This window comes from Stigmatopora argus, chromosome 6 (assembly GCF_051989625.1).
Source record: "Stigmatopora argus isolate UIUO_Sarg chromosome 6, RoL_Sarg_1.0, whole genome shotgun sequence".
NCBI classification, from domain to species: domain Eukaryota; kingdom Metazoa; phylum Chordata; class Actinopteri; order Syngnathiformes; family Syngnathidae; genus Stigmatopora; species Stigmatopora argus.
Window position 1 is genome coordinate 5,570,078 of NC_135392.1, and position 21,109 is coordinate 5,591,186.

A 21,109-nucleotide genomic window follows, 5' to 3' on the forward strand; every position below is an offset into this window, starting at 1 on the left:
TCCCATATAGTTGTATTTAGTCTGCTTTTTGTGCAGATTTATGAAGACATACATTTTATGTACTATGTTTGTATTTTCTTGTGCATTCATAACATTCATTTTTCTGTGATTTAACACATACCAACAGACAATGATATATTCTCAATAAAATCAATCTTCGGAGCAAATTGGTAACGTTTTGTCAAATCTGTATTTGTCACACGCAAAGCCTAAAGAAAACGTTACGCAGAGAAAAAAAATAGCCACAGAAAAGTGCCACATTGTCTATAACAGCACATCGAAAGATAATGGATTGAGCAAATAAATGCAATCATTGCCTTTCTTGGCTCTTTAAGTGGGAAAAGTCAAGGTGGGCCTGAATACATAAACAACATGTAAACACTACAAATAAAGTCTTTGCATGTACAATAGGGATGAAAAAAAAATCCTTGAGATGATATTTATCACATCTTCACAGGTGGCAAATATACAGGAATATAAATATAATCCTTTGAATAAAAGCAGAGCTTTGAAGATTGAGTTAAGAAAATAAAGATATCTTTTAACATAAGCTTAAATGTGCTTGATTTCAGTCATCAACTACATACCAGTGTGTACAGAAATGAGTCCTATTTTATGCTACTTGGGGGAAAAATTGAATATTTACAACATATTGGAATTGTTGTGGAAGTATGGAATCGTAATTTTTAATGTTGAATAGAATTTGTGCTTCGATGACTGCCTTGTGCATTTGCACAGCACTGTTTGTGCATGTATTGTGGACACAGTGCTGTAACCACAATTTATATAATAACTAATTATAAATCTTTAAAAAGCATGGTTGGTGCACAGTTGAGTGGAACTATTGTTTTTTTAAGCACAGTCCATTTAAACATTCCAATATCAAGCGTTATGCTGTGTGCTTCTAATTCTTTGGTGTATAAAATGGAAATAATGAACTGCTTTGATGAAGTGGAAGGAATTTTATGATAACAAAAAACTGTGTGCATTATAATAGCCCTACATTAAACAGGGACCATATAATGATTGAATTAAGGAAAACAATAGGAAATGCATATTTTCCTCAAATAGTGGCCTCTGTTTCACTTCAAGGAATGAACGCCAGACTTTTTGTTTACCGTAATACCGGTATTCTGGCATCCCTTTGTAAAGTCATATATTACAGTAAACAGTGTATATGAATGAATAACACTATAAGCCAGGGGTCTCCAAACTGTGGGTCCTGTTTTTTGTTCCAACTGATCCCCTGTTTAACCAATGATAGACATTGCTTTTGCCCATTTTTCTTGCGGTTTCATAACATTTGTTCAAATAAAAAGACCCAAATTTCACACTAGGTGAGTCAAATTGAGGTTAAATGTAAAATCATGAATAAATGTATGATTGTTTGTTGGCGTGCCTTGGGATTTTTCTTAATTCTTTCCCTTTATTTGAATATGCATTTCACCTCATTAACCAGTTTATATAAACTGCTTGGTCACCATTTGAGGAAATTCCGTGATGCACAATGAGACCCTTGCAAATATGTACATTGTTATATTAATTTCATAACCTTCTTAGTGCAACACAGCCTTTGTCTGGGGGCGCTTTGCTTCAGTACGAATGAGTTTTGGGTCGTCAGAGGTTCCTTGTGCGAAGGCAAAGGAATATAAATCTTAAGTGCATGAATTGAGTGATTTGCAGCTACTTAAGTATGCTCGTTTTTTTGAGGGGGGGCAGTGTAGGGGATTACTGCCCCCCCAGTGAAGGTAAAGTGGACTAGTGAATGATAGAGTCAAAAGTCAGACTCGGGTGTTGTAGGTGTTGTAGGCGTAGTTGGCGTGGTAGGGCTGGTGGCGGCATTCTGGTAACCAGTACCATAGCAGCTTTTGGGAGACAAGGAGTTGGGGTCCAGGGGTTTGGCTCCAGGAGGAGCTAGGTAGGCTTTGCGAGCCGCTGCCAAAGCAGGGCCATCCCCGGGTTTGGCGCTTAGAATGAAGCGAGACTCGTCCTGCTCCTCGAGGTTGGAGATGTCCTTCATCATGCTCTTTCGGTAGGAGACGGACAGCTTGTTGGAGCCGTCCGACATCAGGTTGAAGTGACGGGCGATGAAGACCACGGGGAGCGGAAGCATGGCCAGCACGATGAGTGCAAAGCACATAACTAATGCCCACGTGGGGTAGCTCTGGAAGCGTTCCTGTGCCTGCAAATACACGGAGTTGAGCCTTTGTCAGAACTGCAAAGCAAAGAATTATGAAACTGCGGTGTGGCCGTTTTCAGAATCAAATCATATTTAAACCTGTGCTATTCCCAAGATAGTCCTTTCTGAGACCACAGCTTGCCTAGACTAAAAATCACTCAAATCGAGGCAAGACCAATATTTTTGGAAGGTGAGACCGTCTACCAAAAACAAAATGTTACCTTCAGAATTCTCTCAAAAATGTCATCCTGAGAATATTACCAGTCTTTAGAATTATAACACTGACTTAAACTAATGTAAAATGTGTACCACTATTTAAATTAATGGGACAACTGATTTAACTAAACCACCAAAATTAAGCAAATGAACCACTGTTAGAAAAATATGGTACTAATTTTACTGGCATATTTACAGTTTATATGTCAAATGATGATAATGAATGGGTGGGAAAAAAGACATGAAAACAGGCTGACCAGTTCTTGCACCCAAGCGTTATATCCCGGTGGGCTGACGGCCATTTCTACGACAGAAGCCGAGATGAGCACAATGAGGCAGATCGGAGAGACATACTTCCACAAGTAGAAGTAGATTATGCAAGGCCGGAAACCCAACATGTCCTCCAAATCCTGCATGAATCTGTCGGCAACAGAGGAGCAGAAACATTAAACGGTATATGCAGGATCCTGCCTCTGCAAACAATCCCCCACTCACCTACCTACACTCATCTGCAGTTGTTGTTGTACCTTTTAGTGCCATAAATCCAAGCCACCGATATATTTTCCAAGATGACCACCAAAGTCAGAGGCAAGCCGGCGGAGTAGTCGTCGAACATGGTGACAAAGTAATTCCCTGATCGCTGCACAAACAACAGGCCGCACAGGAAGGCCACAATGCAGCAACACACTGGAGAAATAAGGGAAAAAATAGTTGAAAAGCAAACAATAGGGGACATTTAACAGTACATATAACTAGCACAGATGGATGAGGCCAAAAACAAGATAGAGGTTAAAGAATTTATGCCTGTTTTGTCTGTCTATACGTGTTGCTCCTAGGTTTGTGTTCAGATATTGGTTGCGGGGTACACGGTCGATTGGTCGCCGATCTTTTGGTCGCCAATCTTTTGGTCGCCGGTCTTTTGGTCCCCGGTCTTTTGGTCGCCGGTCTTTTGGTCGCCCGGAAGGTTATTGATTATTACCATTTAAATCGTTGCTCAAATTCCCTAAATACCAACTGCGAATTACTATTTAGTCATACTTAATGCCCTATTGATTATTAGGCTAAAGAAAAGCTCCAAATTTCCCGGACTTTGATTGTTTTTTGTTGGAGAACTTGTTAAGACCCTGACTGACGTAGCTTCTTAAAGGGACAACGCATGTACATACAAACTCTTATACACTCACACGTCGGCTCAGTGAAACTGCTCATAGCCATTGTTGGCTTTTATTGATGCGTAGACCGTGTTGTTTTACCTTGTTTTGTCGCTGCTCTTTTGGTCGTCGGTCTTTCGGTCGCCAGTCTTTTGGTCGCCAGTCTTTTGGTCGCCAGTCTTTTGGTCGCCCGTTGTCGCAGTCGGGGCGACCAAAAGACCGGCGACCAAAAGACCAGCGACCAAAAGACCGGCGACCAAAAGACGGCGACCAAAAGACCGGCGACCAATCGACCGCACGCGGTCTATACGTGTTGCTCCTTTGTTTGTGTTCAGATATTGGTTGCGGGAGGGGTTATGACATTTCCTGTGATGTTTAGTTTGACAACAAGCCTCAACTGGGTGTGGCATTAAACTGCTCGATGGTTCTTAACTGTTTATTATCTGCCAAACTGCTGCTGGTTTTGAACTAAGATGAGGTAACTGCCTCCATATGACAACCGTCTCTCAAAATTTTGCACATGAGTCAAGCCATTAAAAAAATCTCTCAACTCAGATGACTGGGATCTCGTAATTACCAGTAAAAAGCTCCTTCTGGACCTTGTAGGTGTCGAGAACAGGTGTGGTGATGCCGGTCATGGTGCCAATCATGCTGCCCAGTCCCAGGTTGATGAGCATGAAGAAGAACATGACAGACCAGAGCGGTGAAGCCGGAAAATGCGTCATGGCTTCCGTGAAGGCGATGAAAGCCAGACCGGTTCCCTGAACTGCCTGCACAGAGACAGTCAGGGGTTGAGTTCGAGGAGAACCTGAGCTGTGGACCTGAATAGCTCACTTTGTTGAGCTCGTCCTCCAGGAGGCAGGGATCCAGACCGAGCTGGGAGAAGCCGTCCTCTTTCACCGTCTTGATGACCTGATACATCTCCGCGTAGTCGGAAGTCGTGATGTGAGAGAAGTTGACGTGCGGGGGGATCAGATCGTGACTCAGCACGTTAGAGTTGAGGTATTCCACGATCTTCTCAGCGTTTCTATATTGGCAAAAATAGTACACAATTTCTCAAATGGTCCAAATATGATAATCACAGGAATCTTGTAGAGTCACCAGGTTACAACATAAAACACACCTTCTTTGTCCAAGGCAACTGTTGACATACTTAAATATTTCTTTACAGTTCTAGCTAGATTATGGAAACAATATTGATGCGTGACAAAACTTTTTTTTGCATTGATTTGGGTGCAAAATTTTTAGTTACTTGCACTGTGGGGGTGACAGTGAACTCAAATGTCTTCATTTCCTTTGGAGCGGCAAATAGAGACCTACTCTGTCTAGCCTAATTCTTATATATTAGGAAACACTGTAGAGGCTAATCGATATTAGTATCGGATTTGCACCATTATAGCCATTTCACAATGGGATATGTGAACACAAAATGATCAACAAATGGAGATACTATAATATATTCAAAACATTTATACATGTATATATATTTTAAAAATTCTATGATGTATGACTAATAGTAATGCAGCAATCTGAGGAGTTTTGATAGGTTCTATGTATGTGAAATGTAGGCTATGCTTTAAAATGAAGCAAAACGCATCATGAGATTCTAAATAATTAAGTGCACTTTTGCTTTTTATAAATTATGATATTACATTGAGATACTGCATTAATTGGACAATTAAACAAGACAGAAGCCATTATCTTTAAAGGGTCTTTTTTTTTTAAAAAGGAAAGTTTTCAATGATCATGGTGGATTTCTGCTGAAACTGTAAGCATTCAGATTGAATGCAAGAGGCTTCTTAAAAGCACATGATAGAAAGATGTGATACCTGACCCATCTTTATGGAAGGAAAATGAAAGGTCAGTGTTGCTTGTGCAGATCAAACTAATGTTGAGGCCCACACAAGTGATGACAGGCATAGTGCTTATGAGTGAGAAACAGTATTGAAACGTACTCGACAACACATTTCTCGTTCATTATGTTGGCCTTGAAACCCAGCACGGCAAAAACCACCAACGTGGCTAGGATGGACGTGAGAAAGTTGATGACGGAGACGAGCACAGCGTCAAAGTGGCAGTTGTTGTCTATCTTGTTGTAGCTGGAAAAGGCGATGACCCCTCCGAAGCCCAGACCCAGGGCAAAGAACACTTGGGTGGCTGCCTCTCTCCACACTTGGGGCTCTAGCATCTTTTCCAGCTGGGAGACACATGCATATGACATGTTGTTTTAAAAAAATACCAATAACATTTACTTCTCACATTTTCTCCCATACCTCTTAAACCAACAATTACGGTTCCTTTAAGTCCTACTGTCAGGACTGTCACGTTTCTGGGGTTGGTGGATGGGTGTGTTTTCCTCATGTGTCCTGTCTGCGTGATTTGTATGTGTTTTGCCTGTTGTGTCCCTCCTGGCTTCCCTTCCCTTGTGTGACTCAGGGGTTTGTAATTTGTCATCAACCCCTGTATGTGTATTTAAACCCGGCTTTTGATCCAGTTCTTTTAATCCAATTTAAACCAAAAAATCTAAATATTAGATCTAAAATGGTCCGGCCCACATGAAATGGAGTTGACGTTAATGCGGCCCGCGAACCAACCCGAGTTTGATACCCCTGCTTTACAACTAAAATTGATTTGACTTTGAAAGAGTTAATACCCCGGAGCTCACCTTTGGAGTGAACATGTGAGCAATGCCATCCACAGATCCTTTCAGCATAAGACCTCTTACAAGGAAGCAAACGAGCACCACGTAGGGGAAAAGCGAGCTGAAGTACATCACCTGCGAGACGAACACATACAGCATGTTGTAACATAATGTTGCCCGTATGACACTTGCTCTGTCTCACTTTCCCTGAAGAAGCAATTCCTTTAATAACGGCGAGGCAGACAATGATCCACGCAGCCAGCAGAGATAAAGTCATTTTCACGTTGAGGCCACCGCTTTCTGCAATGGTGCTGGTCGTGTTCAGGGTCTGGCGGTACCAGAAGTACGTAGTGGCCGAACTCTTTTCGCACTCTGGCTCCACCACTGCAGATTGTTTGAGACACAATGACGGATGAAAGGAAATACTTGGCAACTTTGATGTACAGTACAGTATTTTCCAGACTATAAATTGCGCTTTTTTCGCATTTTGCCTGGGGCTGCGACTTATATGTCTTTGTTTCTCTCACTCTGAGCACCAATAGCTTGTTATGTTGTGTTTTAGGGCTAAAACTTATGTTATACGACATGCTACTTGCCTATTTTGTCTGTTGTTCCCTATTTTACTCTTTAATGCAGGGGTGGTGAACATGTGGCCAGATTTGGCCCCCGGGCCGCCACTTTGACACATGTGGTGTAACCTGTTCGCCACTGCTGCTTTAATGTATAATTATTTTTTCTAGTCTTCTGATACATTTCAAAAACTGGTCACAAAAATGCAATTTGTAATCAAGTGAAACTAGTAAATTTGTAACTCACTAGCAAGTGTCCCATTCTTTCTGATTGGACACTCACTCCAGGGCAGGGGATACTGGAAGGACTGGAAAAAGTAGAAGATGCTCCAGCCTATAATCACATTATAGTAGAGCCCCACAAAGCCACACACCTAGAAAACAGAAAGACAGATGTTAGTGTGCGCTGCAGTGGTCTGCACGAAGCACGATGAGGCCCGAGTCTCCAGTCGTGGCGGACATTCCGAGGCCATATTGGGTTGGGGGGGGGGCGGTTGCGTGAATAATTAAAGTGCTCTCTCTTCAACTCAAATACACTCAAGAGATATTTTTAGCTGCATCTGCACCAGCCGTGCCACTAGACAGGAAAGCCCCATGGTGGCTGAAAGACCAACTTCATCCTGTGCGAGTAGCAGCCCATCTGTATGATATGGTGAAGCATTTTGTGTATAATGCAGTGTTGCCTGATGGTGGAAGTTCAATTGTTCTGTATCCGTACTCCTAATTTTAAACATTCATAGTTCAAATCAACTTCTCACAAAGCGAAAAACTGATGTGGCTGGCTGAGTGATTTTTGACCTAGTTGTAAATTTACGATAGATATAATTGAGAGTGTGTATGTTTGTCTAAATGTGCCACATAAATCACTGGTGACCAGTCCTTAGTATACCCCGAGGGTTTTTGTTCCAAACAATCCAGCACAGACAGTTTCACCAATAACAAGCAGCACCTGACTGCAATCAACTGGTGAAAAGGTGCCGTCTTGTTTGACTGGAATAAAATCGTGCACCCATTGCAGCCCGATACGGAATAGTTTTAAGAACTATTCCAGGTTTGGACCTTCCTGTGTGGAGTTTGCATGTTCTCCCCGGGCTTGCGTGGGTTTTCTCCGGGTACTCTGGTTTCCTCCCACATCCCCCAAACATGCTTGGCAGGTTGGTCTAACACTCTGAATTGCCCATAGGTATGAGCATGAGCGTGAATGGGTGTCTGTCTCCTTGTGTCCTGCGATTGGCTGGCCACCAATCCAGAGTGTCGCCCGCCTGGTGCTCATTGTCGGCTGGGATAGGCTCCAGAACCCCCCGTGACCCTCAGACAATGGATTAATGAATGATGTACCCCGTCCCTTGACTGATAGTCATCTGGTATACGCAGGTTCCAGTCATTTTAGTGAAGAAAATGTATATGGCAAATAAGGTGTGGTTATAGTACCAACAAACTTGACATCCCAATCCCGCCTAGACGTGGGCAGACGTAGTTCCACACCCCGATACTCCCGCGTCGGATCTTCTGTCCCACAGCCAGTTCCAGGAAGAAGAGTGGGATACCAATGACAAGGAGGAGAATGAAGTAGGGGACGAGATAAGCGCCTGGAAAACACAAAGGCTTGATGACGTGTGGGGAATAAGACAATGAAGCAAATTTACAGATTGTATTTTTCCCACATAACAACATATCAGGGTGAACATAACATTTTCTCAAGTGAGCTATACCAAATTTTCTATCTGTCTAAATTTATCAGTTTGCAGGTTAATCCTCCAAGATTTAATCAGGACATAAAAAAAAACAAGAGTCGACATGGCGGCTATAGCGACTTTAAACCATCAAACATGAGCTGCAACAAAAATAGCCACGGAACACACACGTATTAAAGTGGATAGAATGAGAGGAGCTGAAAGGGCAGATGGGGTGAAGAAGAAGAGAAATCAGAGATGAACGATCGATGGGAAGAAGGGTAGTCAAATTAAATGGGAAGATTTTTTACAAGATCTTGAGAACTGCGAAAAGATGAAATTATAGATGGTGCAGTTCGGGTAAAAAAATGGAAGAATGTAAAGACAAAATAGAAGAATGGATTTATAGTCAACCCTCTTTAAATTTTGTTTTCTGACTCATCACATGATAAAGTCAATGAGTCTCGACTACTCTTCCATTGAGTCAAATGCTCTCTGCTGAAATTCTTGCCTTTTGATCGCTTTCAACTACGCCTTTACACAACATTTTTTTATTATTTGTGTGAGTTTTGAATAGTTTTTGACAAGATTTAATCATTTCATTAAAAGGTCTTGAAAGTGTGACTTAAATACATGATGGAACTCACCTCCTCCATTCTTTTGGCATAGGTAAGGGAAGCGCCACACGTTCCCAAGGCCCACCGAGAAGCCCACCTGCGCCAGGATGTACTGCAGCTTGCTGTTCCATGCCGGGCGCCCGTCATTTTCCGGTATCTCTATCTGCGGCGCTTTTTTTCCGGCTGCCGCGCCGACATTCAACGAGCTGTTTTTGTAGTCCAGCGGCTCCTCGTGCGCCAGCAGGTCAGACACCGATTCAGTGACGTGCTCATGGCTTTGCTCGCGTTGCGTCACCTTGCTGTTTTTAGGCATCGGGGAGGTCGAGGGTCGGGACGGCGAGTCGGCGAAGCAGGAGACTCGCGCGAAGTAGACAAATTATTGACTGGAAGAACCTTGCCAGACGAGCTTAAGCTCTGATGGAGATGCTTATGTTAGATAGCGGTTGTCGTTCTTTGTTTGGGCCACAATTCTGCTTAAAAAAAAGAACAACAAAAAACATAAATGTTCAATTTGTAGAAACCTTTGGTCTGGAAAGGGGTGCAGATTTCATACATGACCTACTACGGTTTTAGAAAGCAATGCATTTGGACTACCAGCACAGTGCATTAAATTGTCCCATGACTACTGTATTTTCTGCACTATAATTCTAGGCTCAATATTGGTTAAGCAATGTATAAAATTCCCTTTAGCATAGCTCCATCTTGTTGATGCAAAACACAACTCCTAACCACTACGACTATTGCTAATACTAGAGCTCCATCTATTGAATGTATGAAATAACCCCCTACTACTTCTACTACTACTACCAATACTATTACTACTACTACTTCTACCAATACTATTACTACTACTACTTCTACCAATACTATTACTACTACTACTACTACTTCTACCAATACTATTACTACTACTACTTCTACCAATACTATTACTACTACTACTACCAATACTACTGCTACTACTACTACCAATACTACTGCTACTACTACCACCACCACCACCACCACTACTACTACTACTACTACTACTACTATTACAACTCATCTAGTTGATGTATAACACAACCCCTAACCATTACTAACATATTTAATCCACTATTCACTGATCCTTATTTGGGTTATCCTTGTGTCAAGGAGCCAATGAATCTTTCACAATTTCAATAGACTTTGAGGTTCATCGCAGTATTTTCATCCAAACATGCTCGAAAACGACCAAAATGGTTTCAGGCACTATAATGCCTCAATGTGCCCAATTATCCAATTATGCACCTCAATGTGCCCAATTTTGGCCATTAAAACACAAAAATGAAGTTTCGCCTGACGACCAATATTTCACTATGGTTCGTTGGGGGTACCCTGTCTTGAAGTCCAAACTACGGGTTTAGGAAGGGCCATAATTTATAGCCCATTTAAAAATAAACAGTGGGATTTGCATTAACACGTCATTATTATAAATTAAATGAAATAAAAACAGGCACATTTTGACTCTGCAAAACCACTAAAGATGTGATTAAAAACCTTCCTTTAGTTCTGTGAGAATCAAAATCACATCTGTTGTTTCGCAAATTCCCAAACACATCATCATATCAATAATTAAAGATATTTTCTCTGCTTTCTTTTCTCATATACATGACCTTTAGAAATGTATGTGGTCAGGAAACCCAAACTCATAGCTTTTAGAGAAATTCCCAATCGTGCAAATTGCAAATTCAATTTCCTTTCCCTACGAGCTTAACTTTGGTGAAGCTTTCCCAACCGCTATAAATCCCATAATCCCTTGAAACCCGGTAGAGATGCTCCCCCCCCCCTGCATCAAGGAAGTGCTGCCTCATCTCAAACTATTGACGCTTGAATGAGCATCCGTCCCATCCCCGTCACATCTGCATCACCAGCCTTTCTTTGGTCGCCGTCTTATTCCTCGACCCCCCCCAAAAGTATTAAAGAGCCTTTTCTGGAAACAGGAAATTTCAGTTTCAACTCTTCCTGTTGGAGATAAACACATCACTATAAAAGCCATCTTAAAAGTTCTAATGAATCACGCAACGCAAGCCCATCGTGCCTCCTCGACACGCAATGTTATCTTACATTTTAATCCCATTGTTCCTTTTTTTTTCACGCCAACACTGCATGTCGGCGTGAGCATATTATGTAACGATCCACTGCCATTCACAAGTAAGCATAATCCGACATGCATTAACCGTAAAGCCTTCATCCTGTCTTGTCATACAATCCCGCACTACATGGAATGACACATGTACACACTGCGATATCCCAGATGACAACATCAACTCTGCCATGCAATAATTCACATGATAACCCCTGAGATGATCATCTGAACAGTTTCATTTCTGCACAGTAAATTTGATGCAAATCCAAAATTCCTTTCAATTTTTTAAAATCTACATTCAGCAAACCATTAGTGCAGGAGTTGGTGAACAAGTTAGACACAAAGAGCCAACATTTTAAACTGAGAGAGTCAAAGAGCCACATTTTATGTCAGAAGCAGCATAAATAAATCCAATCTGCCAAATTATTTAAAAAAATATGTTATCATTTGTTGTGTAATGGGGCCTGATGACTTTGAGTGTGATTTAAAAGAGAATAGATATAAGATAAACATAAAAATGAAGCAAAGAGCCACATTTATTTTGGCTGGGAGCCATATTTGGCTCAAGAGCCTTGCATTAGTGCTTTTAAATCAGGGTTAAAACGATAATGTTTGCCACATCGTATTCAAAGTTCCCTTTATACAGTTAAAATTTCAACTATTGCTTGAATTATTTTTTCAGGTTTACATCTATTTCCTAATTTAATTGTTTTTGTTTTTGACTGTCTTGATGATTTAATGTGGCTACATGAATCATTTTAATTTGTGTTTTGGGATTTTTTTTATTAATGGTAAGCAGTTTAAATGACCTTGTGTTGAATAGTGTTACACAAATAAATTTGCCTGGCCTTTGCCAGCTTTTTATGTTTTTTTGGGGGGGTGCTGTCTTATTATCAGCCAGTCAACAATATTGACAAACCTATAAATTATCATGTTTCAAAAGTGGTCCGTTAGGAGTTGTTTGATTTGTTTTTATTAAAGTCAAGATGATTTTATCAATGCAAAATGTTGCGTGACTCTCTTAGTTTGATGTTTATTTTGACGTAAACGTCAACAGACTTTCAAAAAATGGCTTCTTTTTGTTTCAAAAGAATTGTTCACTATCGACCGAACTCCTATTTGTGATGAGGAATTAAATTGAATTGCATTCACAGACATCACACATTTCAAATACGTATTTGCAAGTACTAATAAAAGTAAAAATTAAACAGATGTATCTGTAAAAACACCTAAATTGTGAAGCTCTTGGAACTTTTTGGATAATTTATGGCTATTATAAATATGCCTAGCCATTCATGTCATATGTTTTTTAAATGTTTAATTTCTACCCGATTTTAGTGTATACGTATATCTTTTGCAGTTAATAAGCATAATTCATGAAGTTGACTCATCATCACACCATTTAGAATGAGTCATGTTGTTTCATCATATTCACTTTTTTTTTAAAGTGCAAGGGGCAGATTTATGTCAAAATTATTCTTTTTTTACCAACATTTTCTAAATAAGAAAAACCCAGCGGTTAACCATAGCAAACTGATTTGCTTTGACCTTGAAGGGTTCACAGTAACAAATCTGGACTTCTTTAGTATAATCTGGCAAAAGTGCAAGAATCATCAATCACTCAGTCATTTCCTAAAAGGTTCTTTTCTTTTAAACAACGACTCACAACAGTGACATTTCTTATCATAAAGATCGATAGTCTCTCATTAATAATTCACGTGTCTTTCTGGTAACATTTTATCTCTTGCAAGGACACATTTAGAAAATAGGAGAAGAACACACATTAAACAAAAAGAAAAGATCAATTTTAGCAACAATTCACCTAGCAAAGTGGCTTTTCATTGAAATTAAAATGAAGTATACTATATAACACCTTTATTTCACATAAGCTCATCTTTAAATTTACTCATATAAAGACGTCTGCCAAATTTCAACATTTTCTACAAATCCACCCCATTATAAAATGTTTCTAAACTTCATTACTACGTCCATTACGCCACCAAAAAAATCTGCTACGTCACTGAATGTAAGATAAAAACGACATCTCATTAAACATGCATTGAAATATAACAGTTTATTCAAGGCTTAAAGATGAAACACAATTTCTCTTGAATCCACCAGGAAATGATTTGGGGGAGTGGGTTAAGGATGATGAGTAAAACCAGTAACCCACCAGTAAAACAAGGCATTTTGGCTTACCATGAGTTATTTTTGCAGAGTTTAGAAATATCCCCTCGTCTGGATTAAAGTGATGAAAGAGCAACGTGGCTAGTACATTGACTGTGTGCGTGTCTGAGTGGGGAGGGGAGATGACTGAGGTGTGGGGGTGGGACGCAGCATCACGCAGGGTGGGATGGACCGGCGGTGTGACGCACGTAACTTACGCGTCTTGTCCACGCAAATGACAAACAATCGTTTGCCATTTATTTGCGGTCGGATGGAGACCGTTTGATGCCGAGCGGGAGAAAGTGTTGTTCTGTCAAGGTCACTCCGATGTGATGGCGTGATGCAGCTTCATCATACACCTGTGTAAGGTGTTAAGATATTTTTGTTCGTGTGCGGTCGATTGGTCGCCGGTCTTTTGGTCGCCGTCTTTTGGTCGCCGGTCTTTTGGTCGCCGTCTTTTGGTCGCGATCTTTTGGTCGCCTCGACCGCGACAACGGGCAAACAAAAGACTGGCGACCAAAAGACCGACGGCCAAAAGACCGGCGACAAAACAAGGTAAAACAACACGGTCTACGCATCAATAAAAGCCAACAATGGCCATGAGCAGTTTCACTGAGCCGACGTGTGTGTACATGAGTTGTCCCCTTAGGAAGGGACGTCAGTCAGGGTCTTAACAAGTTCTCCAACAAAAAAACATAAAAGTCCGGGAAATTTGGAGCTTTTCTTTAGCCTAATAATTAATAGGGCATTAAGTATGACTAAATAGTAATTCACAGTTTGTATTTAGGGAATTTGAGCAACCATTTAAATGGTAATTATCAATAACCTTCCGGGCGACCAAAAGACTGGCGACCAAAAGATCTGTGACCAATCGACCGTGTACCCTTTTAAACAGTGCCTCTTTGTTAGCTCAGGGGTCAAAAGGTGAAAATTAGAATTATAGTAGTATATATTTGGTTTTACATCAACAAATATACAGGAAAAAAATAATCCAATTTGATGAATTGAGCTTTGTTGTGATTTTTTTTTTTCTTCTCTTTTCTTCCAGGAGTATAAATATATGCAGTGCATTGCAATATGTTTATAACTTTGGAATTGCAATTTAATAGGAATGCTATATGTGAGTTGGGGCTTGCTGGCGACCAGTCCTGGGTGTGACTGCTTCTCATTTAAGCAGCAGTTTGATAAAGCTGCACATTTCATAATGGCCTTTATACACCTGTATAATAATCTTGCAAATCGGCATCTTCGAGTTGGAATGGATTATCTCGACAAATGGTCACAAAATTCAGTCAGGTTTGTGGACAAGTGGCACGTCGTGTTTATACCTGTCCTGTCGTGCAGTCTCTTTTGGGGCAATTTTACATTGCGATGCCATCCCTGCCTTGTCCCGCAGTGACGTTGCTACGCCATTCACCTTGGGCCGCCACGTGATGCCCCTCCTGCCTTCCCTCACACCCATTCCCACTCACGTGCGCTCATGCATTCTGCATCAGCACCGCCTCATCCGCCCAGTACTTTTCCTTCACTCTGTGTTCATTTAAATTCCTCCCTCCCTCCATCCTTGCTGTGTTTCTTCTCATGTGTTTGCACTGTCTGGGTCAATATCCACGGCTAAAAATAAGACTCCAGCCCGTTTGTGCTATTATTACTTCATCGGATGTATTATTTTTCATTATTAACCCTTAAGCATTCATAATTACAGCAAGGGATGGGCACATAGGAGTGATTTTGTTTCTGGGGGTCATGTTTTGAATGCTGTTTCACGCATGTAGGCTACTTTTATCACATTTTTCTTCCATCATGCATGTCTGTGAGGATTATTTTTTTCTTGATACGATGTAGAGTGATGTCAAAGTGGCGGCCCGGGGGCCAAATCTGGCCCGCCACATCATTTTGTGTGGCCCGGGAAAGTAAATCATGAGTGCCGACTTTCTGTTTTAGGATCAAATTAAAATGAAGAGTATAGATGTATATTCAATTTCCTGATTTTCCCCCTTTTAAATCAATAATTGTAATTTTTTAATCCATTTTTTTCTGTTTTTAGTTCAAAAATCATTTTGTAAAATCTAAGAAAAGCTTTAAAAAAGCTAAAATAAATATTGTTTTAGATCTATTAAAAAACTGAATATTCAGGGCTTTTAATCCAGTTCTTTTAATCCATTTATTAAAACAAATCTCTCTTAAAGCGGCCCGCGAACCAACCCGAGTCTGACACCCTTGATGTAGAGTATTTAATCTTGGTTAGATTTTACCTTTGCAGTTTGCTATTCATGGCGTTACCATGGCAGAATGTTTACTTTCAGAGTTTTCGACACGTTTTAATACTAGTGGCAGATTGCCTCCACCATAAGAACATGTGATCCAAAGAGGAACGTCACCAGATGGTCTCTCAAAGAGGGGCCAGCTCATAGGGCGGAGGGCAAAGCTGCTGTCCCCATTTTTTTGGACACTATAATCCGCTGACACCATCGCGCAGCAAATGATACTGCATGGTCTTCTTAGTAGTGATGCAACAAGCTACTGGTTTGGATTGACTTTACAGAACAATCTGGGATTTAATTGAGGAAAATGTTCACAATATCTGCATGAATTGTCCATTTTTTTATTTTTTAATAACTGCACGCATATTTCTGTCTCTGCTGTGGTGGGTGGTTGCTGTAATCCCTGTGTGGAAGTGCCCTACATACATGCCTCAACGTTTAACCCCTTAATAATCACAATAAAAACAACACAGGAGCCTGTATGTGAGAAAGTACAAAATAATCCTGCTGCAAAATAACTACAACATTGATTTACTAAAAATGATGAGTAAATAGCACGTCCAATCCAAATTAATAGGGGTGGGCAGAGATTAAACGATTGTTGCCATCAATGGCAGTCAATTAGTTAATACAAAAAAAAACTTTTTAAAAATTGTTTTTTAACCCCAATTTCTGTTTAAAAAAGTGGTAAGATTTAAAGTTTCCTCTTGAATTGGCTTTCTGAAGTTATTACACAGAACTATTGAGGGTTCCCTCCATGAAGAAAAATAATACAAACAATAACTGAGTTGATGATTAGTTTGTTGTTGTTGGTTTATTTCTCAAAACATTTAGAAAACATTGGAATTTTACAATTGAATGGGAGTACGTATTTATCAGGTGCTGCCCTCTGGTGGTCAAATTCTTGTCACAACAATAGCCATTGAGTACGCAATGTACTCTTGCTGTCGGCCCTTCCCAGTCAAAATGAATTGGACATCTTTCACCGTCAAAGGCAACCGATGGTTCATGGCTGTACAAAGAAACATAACTTGATCAATATTACAAACATACAAATGTTTCATGAATTATATAGTGTAGTAAATACTTAATTTATTTGAATTTTGGAATTTGCCTAAAAAATAGGCCACCACAGGCCTTGAAACATAGATTTTGTGGCAAAAAAAACCCAAAACAAAACAAAAAACTGCAGTCTGGCTGTGTTTGAAGTCCTTGGGACATCACAAAGGAACGTTAGAGCGTGTGCCTCGTGTCACAATCGTTATCTTTTGTGCTATTTTCAAATATTATTTGCAGGCGACGTCTCAGCCTCTCCCTTGTTTGCGATAGGCGGAGGCACTTCCGTTCCTTTCCAGCAAACCCACCGTCCATCCAATCAGAACGCACCACAGACAAAGGAGGCGGGACCTCCGGTACAGTAGTAAAGTATTCCAACATGGCGCTCGCATATCTCGAGTGAGGAGTCTCCTTTGGCCTAGTTTCGAGTTGAAAACTTTCTTTTGATTTCTGATCGTAAACGGATTTTTTCCCCTGCCCGCCCACGCGTATCCACTTGGCTCGGACTGGCTTTCGGAAATGAAGGAGAAAGACCGCTCGCCAGTGAGGAAACGCTCACGGATGGCAGATGACGGCAAAGATCGAAGAGGAAGTCTCCCTAGCAGGCGGACGGGGGAATTGCTGACCGTCGCTAGCAACAACGGCAACAGCTACGTCCCCTGCGGCGCCTCGTCCAGAAGAAGCTTACCGGGCGAAAAAAGAGACAGTTATTCGGAGATCCGGCCCGGTAATGGCTACGACTACGGAGCTCCGCCCGCCGTCGTCGCTTCACGGGGCGACCCGCGCTCCCCCGAAAGTGAGTACAAGACTCTTAAAATTAGTGACCTGGGCTCGCATGTCAACGACGAAGACATCGAAGACGGACTATTCCACGAGTTTAAGAAATTTGGAAACGTGAGCGTTAAAATGAGTCGGGAAAACAACGAGAAGGTGGCGTTCGTCAACTTCCGGAAGCCCGAAGACGCACGAGCGGCTAAGCACGCTCGCGGCCGCCTGGTACTCTTCGATCGGCCTCTCAAAGTCGACCTGGTGTGCAACAACCGGCGCAGGAGCCGATCCCCGCCATCTAAAGACAGTTTCCCACCAGGACAAAGACACGTGCCCCCGCAGAGAACACTCTCGCCTACCGCTTTGGGCTACAGGGACTTCCGGTTACAGCAAATGGCGCTGAGCAACCTTCCTCCTCCTCCACTGCCTCACCTCACCGATGTGGAAAGAGATGCGTATTACTCCCTATACGATGCCAGGAATCACGCCGCGTTCCTTCCAGAGTTCCACAACGACAACCTGACGGCGGACGACCAGCGGGCAAACAGGACGCTGTTCCTTGGCAACCTGGACGTCAGCCTGACCGAGACCGACCTGCGGCGAGCGTTTGACCGCTTCGGCACCATAACCGAAGTGGACATCAAACGAGCCGCCCGCGGCCAGAACTGCAATTTTGGATTCGTCAAGTTTGAAAATCTGGACATGGCCCACCGGGCCAAAGTGGCCATGTCGGGGAAAGTCTTGGGCCACAACCCGGTTAAAATCGGATACGGAAAGCCCACGCCCACCACCAGGCTGTGGGTGGGAGGCCTCGGCTCGTGGGTGTCCCTCTCCGCGCTGGCCAAAGAGTTTGACCGATTTGGCACCATCAGGACTATAGACTACCGGAAAGGCGAGGCCTGGGCCTACGTTCAGTACGAGAGCCTGGACGCCGCTCAGGCGGCGTGCGCCCACATGCGGGGCTTCCCCCTGGGCAGCCCCGACCGGAGATTGCGGGTAGACTTTGCTGACACCGAGCAGCACTACAACCAACCGCAGCAGTACAGCCAGCCTCCCCCGGCGCTCTCGCATTACGAGCCGGCCCCCCCGCCGTTCGATCACCGATTCGCCGACCCCATCAGAGAGCGCTCGCCGTTGCTGCCCCCTCGCTTCCGAGAGCGCGAGCTTTCCTCCGCGGCGGCCGAATGGTCCGGCCTGGGCGTACACGACAGGACGCGGGGATCCGCCTTCCCGGCTCACCTGGAGAGACTTTCCCGCGAGCAATGGACGGCGGAACGCGAGTGGGAGTTGCAAAAAGGCGATGCGAGCCGCCGTAGACGACACCCGGAGCACGGGTGGCGCCCGGGTGATCCCGAAAACGACGGCAGCCCCGCGAACGGAGGCGGCGACAGCGATGGCGAACGCTTGCCTCGCTCCGGTCGCCCGTCCCCGACCAGAGGGCGCCCCAACAGTCAGGACCGGAGGAGGAGGCCCCTCAGCCCCACCGCGGGCTCCTCGAACTCCGAGAGGGAGCGGAAGCGCAAACTCGCCGACAAACTGAGGAACCCGGCGGGGAAGGACGACGTCGCCGGACGCCCCGCCGCTCAGAAGCTGGGTCGGGTGTGGCAGGGCGTCCTCCTCCTGAAAAACAGCAGTTTCCCCACAGCGCTGCACCTGTTGGACGGCGACGCGGCGGCGGTCTCCAGACTTCTCCAGGAGGGCTCCAAGGACGTCCGAGCGTCGCAGCTGAAAATCAGTCAACGCCTGCGGATGGACCCGCCCAAGCTGGAAGAGGTCTCCCGGCGGATCAAGGCGGCCAGACCCGGTGGCTACTCGGCGCTCCTGGCCGTGCCCGTCAATTCGGACGACGCGGCGCCGGACGGCAAAGACTCGACGGAGCGCCCGCTGAAGAACCTGGTGTCCTACCTGAAGCAGAAGGAGGCGGCCGGCATCGTCAGCCTCCCCGTGGGCGGCGCCCGCAACAAGGAGCACAGCGGCGTGCTTCACGCTTTCCCTCCGTGCGAGTTCTCTATGCAGTTTATGGATGAGTCTGCAAAAGCTTTTGCTAAATCAGAGGAGGACTACATGGTGATGGTGATTATTCAAGGGGCGTCTTGAGAAAGAAAGAAAAAAAAAACACAAAAGAGAAAAGCGACATTGTAAATGAGGTTTCCTAAGCTGTCTTTCATTTGAGTTTCAATCGGAACATACGCTGCCGTTAGCGCTCGCCGTTGTTTACTACGTTGGATGCTGTTTAAGCATTAAAGCTAATTATTGGCTGTCACTGACATTGACCACACAGTAACTTGGACGTTAACATTTCCAACAGTAAAAATTGAAAAAAAAAGACACCAACAATCTTCTATTTCATAAATCAAACTTTTTGCTGCCATTGACCGCGAAAGACGTCCAGTCAATTTAGACGGTTGGACGTCTATTGCCGTTAATGCCACTTAAACTTTCAATTCAATGCCAGCCATCCCCGTTGAAGTTTATTTCATGTCTTTTGCTGTTAATGACTCCCTTGGTTTGAGAAAAAAAGTCTTTAAAATGTTTTTAAGTCGAAATGATTTTTGCCCCCTCCCCTAAAATTCACAATACATGAGAATTAGTTCATAAACAAATCTGATCCTTGGACATTTTGGGGGGTCTGCAACATGCGCAAAAAGCAGCCATCCTTAGGAGAGAATGCATAGAAAGAAAACTCGCTAATTATTTGTATTTTCCTCTTACAACTTGTGACGTAGCGTTTTTGTGAAGTGTCTTCTCTAATAATTTACGTTCATTATTTCCGAATAGACAAACGTTGCCTGCAATAACATTCAATATTCCCTTCAGAAAAATAGGACAGTGTGAAAATTGTTGTCGGATAACATCTAATGATGTAGAACCACCCGTTTTTTTAAATCAACCCACTAATGTCCAAGATTGTCATTTGGGTGTAATCAGGAATCGACTGTATACTAGTTAGAAAAAAAAAATTGATTGGGCATTTGTGAGGTTAAGCATTGCTCATTGTCTGGCACTCCACCCACATATGGGGCTTCACGTAGTTTCTGGTTCTGTCTTGTTTTATTGTGGGTTTTTTTGCTTTCAAATGGAAGGTGTGTGCTGTGTACTCAGGAAAAGTGGACACTCACACGGAGAGCGGCCGTGCTCGTGGGGAGTAAGCAAAGTGCACTTCGCAGATTGTGTCTCAATAAATTTGCTAATTCGTGGGAACCTCGAGGAAAGACTACCTTTGTGACCTTTTCTGTTCTCGGATTTGTCTCTCCGGCGCTCAAGTCTGACGGGGCTTTGACAGTGGGAATCTTCCCGCCGACCAGGAGACGAAGTGCCCACTTGCCAGGAAACGAAGCACTCAAATCAGTGTTTTGATTTACAATTGATTGACCTCATTTCAATGTGGTTTCCAGCCACGGCCTTTTGTGGCCCTCGGGCGAGTCTCACCCGGCCGGAGCACTGGCGCAAGTTGACGCTGAGGCGTGTTTGTTCGCGTCGTCGGGTTTCTCGCATCAAGAACCTCTTGCGAGGGCTGCACTTTGCGAACGCACGCATCTCGGCTGCGTCGGAGAGCAGCGCCGCCTTTATTTGACATTACCTGGAATGGAGCAAAATGTATATGAGACCTTTATCTGATGTCACGCGTTACGTACGCTTTTTTGGGGAGGGGCTTTTAAACCAAATCTGTTGCAAACTCCTCGTGAGATAAGACTCAACAGT

General features: G+C 43.2%; 1 protein-coding gene and 1 pseudogene across 4 annotated transcripts; one reads left to right on the top strand and one right to left on the bottom strand.

Moving 5' to 3' along the window:
* Positions 1–1,447: 1,447 nt before the first annotated feature.
* On the bottom strand, positions 1,448–13,463 carry LOC144075715 (sodium-dependent neutral amino acid transporter SLC6A17-like). 4 transcript variants are annotated; one of them, XM_077603033.1, is made up of 12 exons: positions 13,353–13,463; positions 9,077–9,516; positions 8,188–8,345; positions 7,004–7,130; positions 6,390–6,571; positions 6,212–6,322; positions 5,502–5,743; positions 4,381–4,573; positions 4,124–4,316; positions 2,923–3,082; positions 2,653–2,815; positions 1,448–2,182 (listed from the first exon to the last, which is right to left on the bottom strand). In XM_077603033.1, exons 2-12 carry the CDS (start codon positions 9,357–9,359, stop codon positions 1,775–1,777), a joined length of 2,220 nt encoding a protein of 739 aa, XP_077459159.1. In that variant the 5' UTR covers positions 9,360–9,516; positions 13,353–13,463; the 3' UTR covers positions 1,448–1,774. The 4 variants fall into 4 exon arrangements, with proteins under 4 accessions (XP_077459159.1, XP_077459160.1, XP_077459162.1 ...); XM_077603034.1 differs by having other exon boundaries at positions 9,077–9,519; positions 13,353–13,460; XM_077603036.1 differs by lacking the exon at positions 1,448–2,182 and having other exon boundaries at positions 2,667–2,815; positions 2,891–3,082.
* A 3,501-nt stretch (positions 13,464–16,964) lies between these two features.
* LOC144075686 (RNA-binding protein 15 pseudogene) lies at positions 16,965–20,619 on the top strand (annotated as a pseudogene).
* Positions 20,620–21,109: the final 490 nt, after the last annotated feature.

Bases quoted from the DNA above. Each gene is read 5' to 3' on its own strand.
- LOC144075715 (XM_077603033.1), bottom strand. From the start codon at position 9,359: ATGCCTAAAAACAGCAAGGTGACGCAACGCGAGCAAAGCCATGAGCAC. The intron at 4,574-5,501 runs GTACGTTTCAAT...TTGCCAATATAG, and splicing joins AACGAGAAATGTGTTGTCGA to AAACGCTGAGAAGATCGTGG. The intron at 2,816-2,922 runs GTACAACAACAA...TGTTGCCGACAG, and splicing joins TGGATTTATGGCACTAAAAG to ATTCATGCAGGATTTGGAGG.